Raw genomic sequence first — 15,414 nt, 5'->3', positions numbered from 1 at the left:
TGGACAAGAGCAAGGGCTGCGGCTCCTCCAACACTACCTCCTGGATCCCCGTACCTGCCTCACTTCTAGTCACACCATCCTGACCCTGGCCACGGACTACATCTGAATTAATTAATCTAATTGGTGTGACTACCTCCTGATACACAGAGTCCAGGTAACTCTCCCCCTCCCTGATGTGTCTCAGTGTTTGAAGCTCGGACTCCAGCTCTTCAACACGGAGCTGGAATTCCTCGAGCAGCCAACACTTACTGCAAATGTGATCACTGTGAGCATCAATGGTGTCCACCAGCTCCCACATATTGCAGCAGCAACACATCACCTGATCTCCCATTCTATGTAATTAATTAAATGTATTATTATTCTTAAATACCCTCTGCCCCGATTCTAGATGATGAATATTGCACCTTAGAAACTATAAACCACAGAGTTTAAGCTTAAAAAGAGAGAAATACTTACCAACCAATCACTTACCCGCTTTCTGGTGACGTCACACTTGGATTACTTTTGACCTCTCTCCTTCCCTCTGACTTCAGAGACTGGAGATTGGTACGCCTTACCTGGGTCTCTGAAGCCTTTTTAAGCTTCCCCCTCCCGCCGACACCCGCGGTCTGAGGCCTTACCTGGGTCTCTGAAGCCTTTTTAAGCTTCCCGCTCGCGCCTCCCGCCGACACCCGCGGTCTGAGGCCTTACCTGGGTCTCTGAAGCCTTTTTAAGCTTCCCGCTCGCGCCTCCCGCCGACACCCGCGGTCTGAGGCCTTACCTGGGTCTCTGAAGCCTTTTTAGGTCAGAATAAATGATTCAAGAATAACCTGAAGAGAAGACTTAGTAAAGGTGGCACTCATCCAGAAACCTAGGAGAATTTAGCCCAAGATCGTGCAGTCTGGAATCTGTGAAGCATGTCACCACACACTTCAAAGCACTCACCAGCGGAGGAAAAGTATCATCCCAGAAAGCAGTTAGCAAATGACCTCAGTGAGCATGTAGTACATATGGCCATCAAAGTACTCATTCCCACAAATAATCCTGACTTACTTTTCTGTGCTTATGTGTCAACATCATCTTTGTTTCAAAGTGACTCTTATTACTATTCTCTTCATACCGGATATGTCTGTAGAAAGTCATTATTTTTTTTACTGTTTCTTTTCAGTGCAAAAATTGAAAGCATGCAGTTTGAAAATTATTTCAATCCTTTCTCTTTTTAACGGGTACAGGAAACTTTGTGCTATCCGGCACCCACGGGACCGAGCTGCTGCCGTTGCCTTAAAACTGCCGTACTCTCCAGAGTTAATGTTGAGAGATACGGAGATTCTTATCTCCGTATTTGACAACAAACACTGTTGCTTAGCAACAGCTTCTAAACACTCGGGTGTGGCCCTAAAGCTCTGTAGCTGAAACTGTTGCTATAGCTACAGACCTTGCACAGCTTGACTGTTCAAACAAAGCAAAAAAAACAAACAAAAAGAATAAAAAACGGCTGCTGATTTTTGCCGGTGGCTCCAGATTGCCGGATAGCTCACCTCCGGATAGCACAAAGTTTCCTGTATTTTGATATTGCTTCATTTTGACAAACCCATCTATCCCTGCAAGAATCCTAGAATATTTTTATCTCAAAATATAATATCAAGAAACTATGATTAGGAAATTAAACAATGCTTTGGTTGTTAGCCGTCTTTACCAGATTGATGATAAAGTCCTTTGCATATTTAACTTTTAATAAGTGGTGCATAATAAGAGGTGACCCAGTTTGAGTCATGTCAGGATAACCTGTATTTTGATAGATTTGTATCATTTTGGCTAACCTCAATAGTGATGCAAGTGCAGACTGATGCTCTGTATATGCATGGTGCTGTGCATAATTACTCCCTGCTGCTACATTGGATGGCAGATGAGTGGCTGTTCTCTGGCTGGAGTCCTACTGGGAAAACTTATTTTAGAAATTACTGGGATATGACCTGCTTTTCAAACTCTGCTGAAATGAGCTTTTCACCTGCCACAAACTATAACTTGAGAAGGTTTACTAAAAGAAATTCAATCCTAAAAATCTGAACTTTGGCATAGAGCTAGAATGGAAATGGAGACTTAAGCATATTGATGTTAAAGGAAAGGGCTAGAAAAATTGCAGAAAAACTCCGTGCCATTTTTTAAAACTTTGATTTGGAGAGGTCTTTGTTTAACAAGATCTACATCGTAAAATGTAACAGTAACAGGTCACTTTATGAGCTTGTGCAGATCTTAATGCATCTGGCGCTCATATCAGTTCTTCAGACACAGAGGACAGGACAACTGATTGGCAACCCACTCCTAATGTTCAGTGTTCCTGATTCTGTGCCTGAATGATTTCCTGTCCACAATGGATAGGAAATTGTTTAGGCTGCAAGCCTTTGGGCCTGACTTCTGAGTCTTGAGTAGCCACCGTATGAAATTCTGCAATGGGAATACAAAATCTGAATATTTTAACCAGGTGAATTGTTCTGTTTTTCATCCTGGACTCTGATTGCCTCCAGGTCAGCAGGTCGTGGGTTCAAGCTCCAATCCAGAGACTTGAGCACATAATGGCCCAGAAATTCGGGTCGGGGGCTTCCCACGGGTGCAAGCCCCCGACCTGCACTTACCTAGCGCGCCGGCCGTTGAGCTGTGGGCCCGCGTGGAATTCTGATCCGGGGCCTGCTCCAACTGCCAGCGCGCAGTGCTTGCATATCCCAGGGGCGCAGTTAGTTCGATGCGTCCCCTGGGATCACGTGGGCCATGGGGAGCCAATCGGAGCAGGGAATGCCCATTCATAAGTTTGACAGGAAGAGCTGTCAAAACTTATAAATACTACGGGCCCCAAAACATCACTAAATCTTCAAATAAATTTTTTTTTAAATCACATTTTTTAAATACAGGAAACTTTGTGCTATCCGGCACCCATGGGACCGAGCTACTGCCGTTTTTTTAAAAGCTCCGGATAGACTAGCGTCAATGTTATCAGATAGGAGCTTTTCATCGCAGTGTCTGACCACAAACACTGTTGCTCAGCAACAGCTTGTAAACACTCGGCCTGTGGCTTGGAAGCGTCTCTGAAGCTGTTGCTAAGATACAGAGACGCTTTCTAGAGCCTGCCGTGTCTGACCACAAACACTGTTGCTCAGCAACAGCTTGTAAACACTTGGCCCAGTAGCTTGGAAGCGTCTCTGAAGCTGTTGCTAAGCGACAAAGACGTTTTCCAGAGCCTGCCTGTGAAAAGAATGCTAGGAGAAAAAAACCCACCTAACCAAAACGGCTGCTGATTTCTGCCGTTAGATCAAAGTTGCCGGACATTCAACTTCCGGATAGCACAAAGTTTCCTGTATAAACTATAAATTACATGAAATAACTATTTTAAACAATAATTTAAATTTTTGGAAAAAATTATTTTATTTTCTAACGGGGCTAAAAATAAACTTACCTTGCTGTAAAGTATTTATTTATAAAAATAATAAACCTGTGGAAAAAATGTTTTAATTTTAATTAATTCACCACTTTACCTTGTAAAAAGCAGGCCTTATGCCTGCTTTTTATATGTGTAACTTCTGGAGACTTACCCTCCTGGGAAAACCTGCAAAAAAAAAATGTAAGTTCAATGCACACGCGCTGCCTCTCCCGCGCACGCGTTCGAACTCTGAACCCCTTCTTTCAGGGGAACGGAAGTGCCGGTTTCCTGCGCATGCGCAGTGCATGCACGAAACCGGCAATTCCATTGGGCCTACGGGTGAGTACCCCGTGCGTACTCACCCGTGGAGACCCGAAGTTCTGGGCCAATATAGGCTGACATTTCAGTGCAGTTCTAAGGGAGTGCTGCATCGTCGGAGGTGCCAGGTTTTGGATGAGATGTTAACCCGAGGCCTCGTCTGCCCTCTCAGGAAGACATTAAAGATCCCTTGGCACTATTTGAAGTAGAGCAGGTGTCTGCGTGTCCCGGCTGATATTTACCCCTCAACCAATATCACTAAAACACATTATCTGATTATTTTTCTCACTGCTGTTTGCGGGACTTTGCTTGCGCAGATATGTCGTCACGTTTCCCTACATTACAACAGTGATACAGTTCAAAGATACTTAATTGGCTGTGAAGTGCTTTTGGATATTCTGAGGTCGTGCTACATAAATGCAAGTTTGTTGCTTTGTTCTTTCAACTCAAAAAAGCTGGAGAAGAATTTATAACTGGACAAGTGGAGGTTTTCAGCCCTGATCTTAAAACAAAAACAAAGATGGAGATCTGTTTATATATTTCTGTCTCTTCATAAAGCTAAACATATGACCACTGGCTGTCGAGTAATGGAATGTGGATCAGTGTTAGCTGATCGATTCAGGAGAAAATCCTGTATCTGATCTTTGGTTGAGTGTGGCCTCTGATGGGGAAAAATCAAATTCTCATGCACAATTCTTTGTATCCAAGTTAAATCCTTCATGATGTGGGCCACAAAACATGAAATGCATCTTGAAGAAAATGGAATGCTTTTTCATTATCAGGATAATTTGAGTTTGGGGGTAATAAAGTAGTGAATCAGTACCTTTCGCTGGTCATCTAAGATGGAGGCGCCAGAGTAGAAGTCGTGTCTTTGAACTCTTTCATTTGATCACTCGGAAAGAGATGCTGCTACTTCAAATATTGTTACAAAAATGTAAAAGAACTTTCAACTGTGCAAGATGCATTTCAGTAAAAATGTAACTGGATCTATTGCAGTCAAGACTCAAAGAAACTCCCCTGGAGGAATTATGCTTGAACAGTTTCTGGTGGACTGCACATAACATGCTCTGGCATGTGTCCAGAGGAGTTAGGAATCTCCATGTGTTTTGAAAGAGCTATTGATTGTGTGTAAACCTGATTCTCTTGTTTGCACCTGCACATGGGGTGAAATGGAAAGCGGTTCATTGTGAATTTTGCCCAGACATCTCTCTCTGTCCATGTACAACTATCTGCCAAAAACTGCTCAGCCGTTCTCACTGACAAATTCATCTTTTTAACCCGCTTCATCCCGACAGTGATGCCTGGTGTTAATATTTGGCTGTACTTGTATATTCTGTTCAACTTCCACTTTCAGAGAATTGCATACTTCTAGATAATACAGTTGTGTAGGTGACAAATTAATGTGTTTTCCCCCTTTTTGGCTCCCCAAACTGCATACCTGCAGCCGGAGGAGCTGACACTGCTGCTAATCAAGCTGAGGCGGCAGCAAGCGGAACTGAACAGCATCCGGGAGCAAACAGCAGCACAGCTCGTGCAGCTGAATCTCAGTGACGCGAATCCCAAGGTCAGCTGTAAAAGAATCTGTCGTGCTCCATCACCATTGTTTTATAATCTCATCCATTACTGATTTGTGTAGTTGTTGTTTAAATTTTAAATATTTATATAAAGTTGTCCTTCTAATGCACTTTTTTGAGTGTGATTGAAATCCCAATCTTTTTGTAGAATCTAAAAATGACAAACACTCCCACCCCATATTGATTTCATCAGCGTTTATATAAAAATAAATAGATTGCTTGTGCTGAAATCATTTTCCTACACTGCACCAGTAAGATTGCAAGTGGTGTTTCCCATTCATGTGTGGTTGTGAATTGAGCCTTGTTTTTTTTTTTTTTTTTAAAAGGTTGCAACTGGGTACTCGTGCAAATATGGTGTAATTTTTTGGATGGGAGAGCAAAACTAAAATGCTGAAATTATCGATCTTGTACCTGAATGTGCGTGCGCTTAAATTGATTGCTCTGTGAACTGCATCTGGGAGGGAAATGTCTTCCTTTTGTGACTTTGTACTAAAATGCTACGGCCAGACGTTTTGTGCTGCAAGTGCCCATTTCACGCGACAGATTACTTCGCATTTTTAAATCATACAGCACAGAGGGGAGGCCATCCGGCCCATCTTGTCTGTGCCGGCTCTTTGAAAGAACCACCAATTAACACCCACTCCCCTGCTCTTTCCCCATAGCCCTGCAATTTCTTCCTGTTCATGCTTCTCTTGTTCAAGGCTGATTAATGTACTTTTCAAGAAAGCACTGAAACCTGACTTTGCCTTTTCCTTTATGAATGAGCTACTGTTTAATAAATTGAGTGATACAGATGCAACCTTGTAGTGTCAGTGAACATGTTTCCTTAAATTCCTGGTGTTTTCACAGGTTATCCTCTGCTGCTGTTCCTCTTCTTTCTTATTTTACATTCTTTGTTCTTATTTATTGCTGCCTGTTAGAATGATATCCTCACTCATCACCTTCAAAGAAACCTCGTGTATTTGGATTATCAGGTGGGAGTACTAGAAATGAATTTTTCCATCTTCTTTAGTTTCCCAGTGCATGGCTTACTTTTATGTGCCACCAAAAATACCTCAACTGGCTTGGTAGCAAATAACCCCCATCCCAAATGGAGAGAATTTAAGAACTATTTAATCTGCTAATGATTCCAGTCCAGGTTTCTGATGCTTTGTTGCTACGTATCTCTTCTCAATGCCCCCACTCCCCATAAAACAAAACAAATGACATCATTTTGGAACTTAAAAATGACTTGTTGAACGGAGATGACCTCACAGTATCTGTAAAGGTTCATTCTTTAAGGATCCACTGAGAAATTCCTATAAAAGCTCAACTATGTTTACAATGGTTTTAACTGCCTATTTGAATTTAATACAGTTCCCATTTTTTTTAAAAGACTAGTAAAGGGAACTTGAGAAGTTGCTTAGCTGACTGATAATTAATAACCACCTAATGTCTTGAATTAATTTAAGTTTGTTATTAATCTTTTCAAATAAAATATTTTATCTCCATTACCAAATTCATTATTGCTGTATTAGCAAAATGACAGTGTGGCCAAATACAGTGTTAAATGGCAGCATTGTTTTGGCAACAAACTTCGAAGTTAACCTTTAAATGTTAACTGTGCAACTTCTATTCAATGCAAAATGTTAATGTACAGGATGTTGTTAAGATTTGTGTATATACATCTTAGTGTGTTGCAGTCCTTCATTGATCTGTAGATTATACTTCAACTGGCTGCCTGTGAGCAGATATTTTACATCGAGGCTTCTGCCTAATTACAGAAACACAATGTGCTGTATTCTGTGTCATCATAGAGGAGGAAATGTTATAAAATCTCCATCAAAAGGGAGGACTGAGGCGCACCAGTATGTATACATGCATCTCCTTGTATTAGTACTTAGGATTTTGTGGGGATTCTTTCTCTTTAACTGGAAACAATCTTTTGTTTATAAACTTCTGGCTGTTGTGGGAGGTAAGAGATGATATTATTGAATCAGTTATAGCTCCATAAAAAAATTTAATCTTTGATTTTAAGTGCTCAGAAATAAAGAATATAAAATGGAAAACTAGAAAACTCCATATTTTACCTCTTACTGCAGGAAAAAGAAGTATTTTGCCTGAGTTTCAAGCATTTCACCATAATATTATGCTGAAAATATTATTTCTTTCAAATAAAACGCAAACCTGTTGCGTTGTTGCAAATTTGCCAAAGACGAACCCAGTTGATTAATTCCTCCCAATGTGTGTCCACAGAATTTTTTGTGATCAGACTTGTAAACTGATTTCCATTTTTTTGATTTGCTTTGTAGTATCTAATACCCCTACAGTAATCTTTTTCAGTTTGGTGTATAATGCTTGCAAAAGGCTTTGGTATCTATTCTAAAAAGCAGGAGCTATAATCACTGTTTCATCTTTTAAATCCAGCCATGCTGTAAACTGATGTTTACTGTATGCTCCTCCTGATTTGAAATAGATGAAAGAAAATGAACCTTTAATCGCCACGGTTCACACTATGATTGAGAACTCGGCACCAAGGCCACAAGTATACAAGCAAGTAAGGTCTTGGATATTGGTTGCTTTGCTTAATCACAGAGCCCTGTGTATGGCAGCTTTCAGTTTATTACACTTGAATCATACCCTAGAGTTCTTATTTTACTTCAATGACATTCATCCATGCATTTGAACCATGCTGCAACAGTGTTAGCATGGCTTATTTTACCATCCATAAGATACGTTCTGCTTTACTGCAAACTCTGCTGAAGATGCTCCTATGTGTTTTAGATCTGGTTTTGGAATTGTATAGACTAAAATCTGACAAGCTCCAGTCTGAATCTAATCTCATCTGGAACAGGATATGACATAAAATGTGCCTCAAAGAATCCACTAACTTGTTACAGTAACAAATCAAACCAAAATGAATTGGTGAAATAGGTTCATATCGAATGGAAATGTGGGTCAGTCTTCAACCCTGAGGTAACTGAAGCTTGGCTGGAATTCTGTTGCCAAAGGTTTCTAATTCAGTTTGTTTTGAGTTTAAAACAAATTAAGTTATTTGTCAAATAAACAAAAGCATAATTATTTTGTAAAATTTTATTGAAGTATAAATATAGCACTGCCGCTTATTCATACTGACCCTCACTCATATACCCTAAATGTGTACCCACAAAGTAATCTGAAGTTGATGCAAACGTTGTACTTCCCTACTGTGTTTTTCTTAAACATCGCTCAGTGTTTCTGCATGGCGGTTGTGACAGCATGCTTAAATGTATATAGTATATGATGGCAGAAGCTGCAGAAATATTGAAGTTTGCATTCTGTGTCAATACTTTCTTCAACTTCTATATGCTTAAGATCAGATCCAAGGTATGTTTTGTGATGCTGTGGACATTTATTATGCAAATGTCATTATTCCATACACTGCCAGATAGAAACTCTAAATGATTAAAATTTGTATATAATTCTGAGACTGTTGTCTTAACTGCTTCCTGCCTTTTCCATATGGATTGAGCTCTGTAGCATCTTACATTGGGTATAGCAGATTAATAACCCCACATGTGTAACATTAATATTCTTATATACTGCTGTATTTTAAAATACAGGTAGTTCCACCCTTAAAATCTGTGTGTGCTAGCAGCCCAACTGACATTGGGATGATGAGATGGGTGTTTCAGCTTTCTTTAGTGAAAAAGACTTGAGGGTTGACCAGACTGTAACTCGTTGATACTAAATTACCAGCAATCTAGCTACTGTTGTACTTGAACAAAACTTCTATAAAACTTTTTTTTAATGCAGTTAAATGAATGAAAAGGGGCAGCATTCATGCACTCCACATTAACTTCAACTTTGTTTTTAAAAATGGTTATATTCATATTTAACTTAATAAATAAGTGACTGATTTAAAGCAACAAACAGTTAAATAAGCTGTGGCCAGATCATTTGTGCAAATATTCTGTATTACTTAGGTAATTATTAACTTGACGGGGGTGAAATTGGTCTGTACCAGTAGCATGAAACATGCTCATAGCGAGTTGGCCGCCCATTCTACAGCAACCATGCCCCACCTCCTGATCTTTCATTTCATTTACTTTAATGGAAAAGAAAATTGGGGGTGGTGTAAAACGGGCTATGAGCACATTTCGTGCTACAGACACAGACCAATTTTACCCCCAGTTTGTACTGCCTGTTTTATTTACGTGTCTTAATGGTGACTTAAAAACATGAAAGGGTACTTTAATGCACCATATTAGGGTCTAAATTTCCTGATTACGGTTCCCTCTTGTGAAATACACTCACTAATACTGGTATTAAAATGATGGGGAAATCTCTGCTTTTTATCTCTTCTATAAGATTACCTACCTTTTACAAATGTGAAATAAGTATTACACTTTCAAATTTGTGGAGTTATCTCAACACTATAACCAACTGCATTTAACATTGCTATTAATTCATAGCTCTGGAGCTTGATGAAAGTATTCAGATTTACTGCTGGTTGCTGTACAGCAGTAAGATTTAGCTCACTGCTATAATATGGTGTACCATAAGACAGGACTGTTGTATTTAGTACATTATGGGAATGGGACCTCTGTGCACTGCCTGCTCTACAGACCTGAAGAAAGAATCATCATGGGTTGTATTTCTGTTGCGCAGTTCACAGTAAATTTGACCACTGTGTTTGCAATTTTGTTGTCATATTGGATTGAGCAAGCCTAAAGTTTTACCTCTCATCACTTGGAATGTAGTGGTAAAATGTGGAGTGTTCGTTGTTTAACTTAAAATAAGAAAGTGGTTCATAAATTTTGAGCTATAAGGCATTTGTCTCTCAAAATGTTATACCTTGCTATGATTTTTGGATATTGGTCTACAATTCCTTACCGCACAGGTTAGCAGCTCCATTCAAATGGCAGGCGAAGGAATATCATGAAAAAGAGCCTAATTTCAACATATTAATCTTTTATTTACTGTGAAATATGATGTGTAAATGTTCCATTTTTAGAGCTGCACAAACACATTCTAAAACCCTTTGCTGAGGATTCCTTTATCTCTGAAAAACATTCTTTCCCATGGAATATCACCTGTTTATCTTTCTTATCAAAGATAACCTGCAATTTCATATTTCAAGGCAAAAATAAATCAACGTGAACTGTTTAATTCCAAGACTAAATTCACCAATCCCCCGATCCCTTGTTTGAACATAGTACAGATTGAAGAATCGGCGCTACAATGTTGGAGCTCTATCTTCAACTCGCGCTCTCCCCAAGTTAGGCTACCTGCTGGGAGCACCAGATCGCTGAACTTCCTTTCTTCAATTAATCCGTTGAGATTTTAACACTATCACTTTTTCTTATTCGTATTCTTGTAGCTGGCTCAGCAGGATGATTACAGAAAAACTTTATACAGCCACAAACCTGAAGATCTGGACATCGATGTATGTGAAAACATTTTAATTTTTTTTTGCGCTATTTCAGTTTTTAATTATACATCGTATGTTAATTACATATGTGGTGGGAGGTCCAAATAAGTTCTTGTAAGGTATTTAAAGGACATAATACAGATCCTTAACTTAAATTTCTGCAGCTTAAATAGTAAATGCAATTTTGTGGGAGTCATGGCTTATCCTATAGATGTATGTCAAGATTTTTTTTTTAACATTAAGCTTCTTAATAGGAGTCACACGATACAAAGTTGCTTATGGATACTAAGAATGTGTTATTTCTGTTTGTTTATTTGGTGTCCCCAGTGAATTAATTGACAACCAACAATCTCCCAAATGTGAAGCTTAGACTGCCAAGGAAACACTGTTTCTATCCATTTTTTTGTCTTTTCCTCCACTTCCCTCACACCAAAATAAAAAGCCTGGCAGGGATTGATCCTTTATCTTTTACTGTCTTTGGGATATTAGTGTTGTGTCATATTCCACCTCCACCTTCCCCTTCCCCTTCCCCTTCCCAGGCCTGCAGGGACACATTATTTAAGGGATACATCGATATCGCCTAGGTTGCCATGAAAATTGGATTGGCACAGCTGAGTAGTATTATAATATTAAACGTCAGTCACCTACCAATCCTCATCACCAACGATATGTGGCTGTGTGACAGCTGTTTTAAAAAGAGACATTCTACTTCTCATCCCAAATGCAGATGCAAAGCAGAATAATGAGTTCTTTCAGTGCTTATTGATAAAGAGTAGGATCAGCAGTAAGAGAAGAGGTGTAGAACCATAAAAGACGCAAACTGATTTGAATTGGAGGATGCGCACACGACAGTAAACATTCTGAATGACAACTTGTTCCAAGGATCCACATGGGAAGACAAGTGCAACATCTCCTCCCAAACTGATAATACAGGCAAAATAAACAACTTCAATATAAACAAGATGGAATTAAAAGGATCCAAAAGCAGTAGATCTCCAGGGGTAGATGGTAGTTATCGCAGAGTGCTAAAGGAGACGAGTGAGACGATCTCTGAGGCACTGACTTATCATTATAAAGGTGCCATCGGACATTGGGAAGGTTCCCATAGATTAGAAACAGACTAATGTGGTACCCATATTTAAATGTGCAATAAAGTAGACACAGGCAATTACAGACCCATTAATCTTTCTTCACTCCCATGTAAAATAATGGAATTGATCACCAGGTGTAAACCTGAAGATTATCTGTATTGTAGGAATTAACGAATTCCAACGAATAACGGAGATCGACACAAGAGAACAACTGAACGGGTCTTTACTCAACGGAGATGCCACGAGGACTGCCTGGGCAGCCCCGTGGTTTGCGACGTGACGTCATGGCGTTTGCCCGCGCTCTTAAAGGGGCCACGCCCTGTACATGCAAACTCTATATACAAAACACAGTAATGCCTAACACAATGGTACAGGTTTAGGCTGGTGTTAGAACATCGTTAAAGAGAATTATATACAGTTAGCCAGAGTCAATCAGTGGTTCTGCCACAGTATAATAATTTAGTAAACAGCAGTCAACATAGATCAGAAGATCCTACCTGACCCACCTTCTTGACTTCTTTGAGGAATGACATCCTAAGCAAACTGGAAAGCCATGTGGAGTGGTGTACCCAGATTTCTTGAAGGCACTTGACAAAGTTGCACATGAAAGTCCATTAGTTAAGCTGAAAGCTGTGGGATAAATCTTTGGTATGGTATATCTTGGTAAGAAATTGGCTGCTGGGAAAGACAACAACAGGTACTTATTAAATCCGTGAATCTTAAGGTATGGTGTTCTTCAATAAATAGACGGAGACTGCAGATCAACAATCAACAGGTGTTTACTCGATGAGGGTAGTCTAAAAACTAACAGTACAGATGCCTGCTCAGGGCTTATATACAGGTGTGGTCACTGCCGGTACTACAGTATACAGGAGCTGTAAAAGTAGTTCTCTCTTAAAGGTACATACACTACAGTACTGATTAGAGGAGTTACTTTGGGGTGGGGAAGTATTGACTAAGGTGCCCCAGGGATTGTGTTGGCCTCACTACTGTTTGTAATTGACATAAATGGCCTGATTCAGGAATTCAATGCAAAGTATAGCAGTTAGATTTGCAGGTGGCACTAAATTAGGAGGGAATGTTACATCTGAGGAGATAGCCTTGTAAAGAAAAATGGGCCATATAAAAAAAATGCTGTTTTATAGTTACTGGTTGTCACTTCCCCATTTCCACCTCCCCCCACCCCCCATCAAGACCTCGCCATCTCAATGAGCTTAAGCTTGCCTTTTGCTTTTTTTGCAGGCTAGGATCTTTCCACTGCTGCATGCATATGACACCTCCATGCCCCTTAATTCTGATTATTTTTTCTGGGCCTGCTCCCATGTGCAATTTCAATGCCAATCTACCTCAGTCGCATTACCATAATCTCCAGCTCACCTTGGAGAGTAAAATGCAATATAATCAGCAAAAAGGTATAAGCAATGGGAAAAGTGAGCATGAAGACACTGTCAAAAGAAAAGAATATAAATGAGGGGTGGTGGTGCTGGGGAAGAGGAAGGGAAATAAGTGAATGAGTCATAGAGAAAAGCAGGTGTGGCAAGAGAAAATGTGCAAGAGTGTAGGAAGAGTGACTCAAAGAGTGGGACTTCTGCAAGAAGATAAAAATTAGAATGGGGGAGAAACAGTTACAAGAAAATAAACCTTTTTATTATTTTTCTCCACAAACTTTGCCCCAGGAAACAACTGTTACTTTGACAGGTATAAAGGCCCCGATATTTACAGGGAGGGAGCGGGGACAACTGCCAGCGGCCGGGAAACGTGGATGTCTTGCTGAATTTAATGGCAGGACCTCCTTAGAATTTTTTTTCTCCATTTCCTCTGGGCCGGCTGTCGGGTGGGAAGGCCTGCGGTAGAAGGCCACAGTCAGCTTCAGAGAGGAGAGAGGGAGACTTGGGGAGGGTGGGGTGAAATCGCGGGAAGGGGGCAGATCGCAGTAGGTTTGCTTCGGGGGGGCCAGGGTGAAGCACACCTCCTCCTGTCCCACAAGCAGTGCTGGAAAAGCACTTACCTGCTGGATCTGGCAGTTCTCGCCTCCCTTTAGCTGCTGGGTTTCCCGAGCCCGGAGAAACCCAGCCCGCAGCCGGTAAATCCAAATGGCTGCTAAAATCTGAGGCATTCAGCCTCATTGACATATTAAAATTTCTCTCCCACCTCACACAAGCAGATTTCTCGCCCACCCCAGTTAAACCGGAAGTAGGCACATTCACGGCATGTTCAGGTCGGCTTTCACATTTTTAAGTATTTAACCCCCGCCCCTCCTGGGGGGTTAAAATTTCCCCCAAAGTGTTCACCTGTTAAAACATAAATACTGTTTTTTAAAGCTTTTGTTCTTCAACTAATCTGTAAATAAGATGATTTTTTACACCATATAGTTCAGTAAATTGAAGGATGAGGGTTTGTTAGCTTGGTTTTGATTTGCTTAGCCTTTGTTAATATGAGATTACAACTTTCCCAACACATAAGGAATGCTGTATTGCTTTGATTGGAAAAAGTTGTTCTGGAACTGAACTAAAAAGAAAAGCTTTTGGTGACATTTTTCTTGGTGTATGTGCTCAGCACCTGCCAAACCTGTGGAAATGTTTAAAGTCATACTGCTACTATGGTAGAGTGTTGTCCCTTCACTTTTTCCATCTTTGTGATTTCCTTTTTAGGCTAAACTGAGCCAGCTGTGTGAGCAGGATAAGGTCGTTCGTGAGCAAGAGGAGAAACTGCAGCAGCTGCACAAGGAAAAAGTAAGAAATTGTGATTAAATTCCTTGAGTTTCAACACAAGGTATATACCCAATGAATGTATTGCATTCAGTCTGTAAATACTATGTGCCGCTTTGTCTGTAGCATACACTTGAGCAAGCGTTACTGGCTGCAAGTCAGGAGATCGAAATGAATGCCGAAAACCCTACCGTGGTGCAAAGTGTAGCCTTACAGAGAGATGTCTTACAAAACGGATTGCTCAGCACTTGCCGGGAGGTATCGAGAGCCACTGCAGTAAGTTGTAACCATTTAGCTCTTAATTGCTGCTATTGTGGTCCAAAAGCCAGGTCGTCTTTAGTTTGCAGTTGTTTATCCAATATTCTGCTGGCATGTCAAATTCCCCTCATACGTACCCATATTTTTGTATGGGGTACGTATTCATAACACTTAAGGACAGAAAAGGTCAGTATTTTCTGTTTTCATGTAAAATTTTGTGCATCACTGTGGCACACCAATGTGCTGCTCCACAGAGCTGTCTAATGCGAGCTTTTGCCCACACAAATTCCTCATCTTGCTGAATCATTGAGTGGGAGGCATTGAGCATGACACACTATTCCCAAAGGGAGGGGGAGAGAAGCTGAAGCGCAGTCACTTTGGCTCTAGAAATAGTAGATGCATTGCTGGTCATCTTCCAAAATTCTATAGACTCTGGCACAGTTCCCATGGATTGGAGGGTAGCTAATGTAACCCCACTATTTAAAAAGGTGGTAGAGAGAAAACAGGGAATTATAGACCGGTAAGCCTGACATCGGTAGTGGGGAAAATGCTAGAGTCCATTATAAAAGATGTAATAGCAGAGCACTTCGAAAACAGTGACAGGATCGGACAAAGTCAACATGGATTTAGAAAAGGTAAATCGTGCTTGACTAATCTACTGGAATTTTTTGAGGATGTAACT

General features: G+C 40.4%; 1 protein-coding gene across 12 annotated transcripts in view; it reads left to right on the top strand.

Annotated features, from left to right (window-relative positions):
• plekha5 (pleckstrin homology domain containing A5) overlaps nt 1-15,414 on the top strand; it is a 435,482-nt gene that overhangs the window by 356,175 nt on the left and 63,893 nt on the right. For 7 of the 12 annotated variants that reach the window (XM_086010041.1, XM_086010040.1, XM_086010045.1 and 4 more), the window contains 6 exons: nt 5,154-5,273; nt 6,204-6,257; nt 7,739-7,819; nt 10,625-10,690; nt 14,418-14,498; nt 14,601-14,750. In XM_086010041.1, the coding sequence (XP_085866167.1) occupies nt 5,154-5,273; nt 6,204-6,257; nt 7,739-7,819; nt 10,625-10,690; nt 14,418-14,498; nt 14,601-14,750 (552 nt within the window). The remainder of the gene's footprint in view (nt 1-5,153; nt 5,274-6,203; nt 6,258-7,738; nt 7,820-10,624; nt 10,691-14,417; nt 14,499-14,600; nt 14,751-15,414) is intronic. The other 5 variants (XM_086010044.1, XM_086010049.1, XM_086010046.1 and 2 more) reach the window with 3 other exon arrangements.

The sequence above is a fragment of the Somniosus microcephalus genome, chromosome 17 (genome assembly GCF_052327205.1).
Source record: "Somniosus microcephalus isolate GS21.2 chromosome 17, FLI_Smic_1.0, whole genome shotgun sequence".
Lineage (NCBI taxonomy): Eukaryota > Metazoa > Chordata > Chondrichthyes > Squaliformes > Somniosidae > Somniosus > Somniosus microcephalus.
The sequence above is the reverse complement of the archived record's forward strand: the minus strand, read 5'-3'. Positions and strand labels throughout refer to the sequence as shown.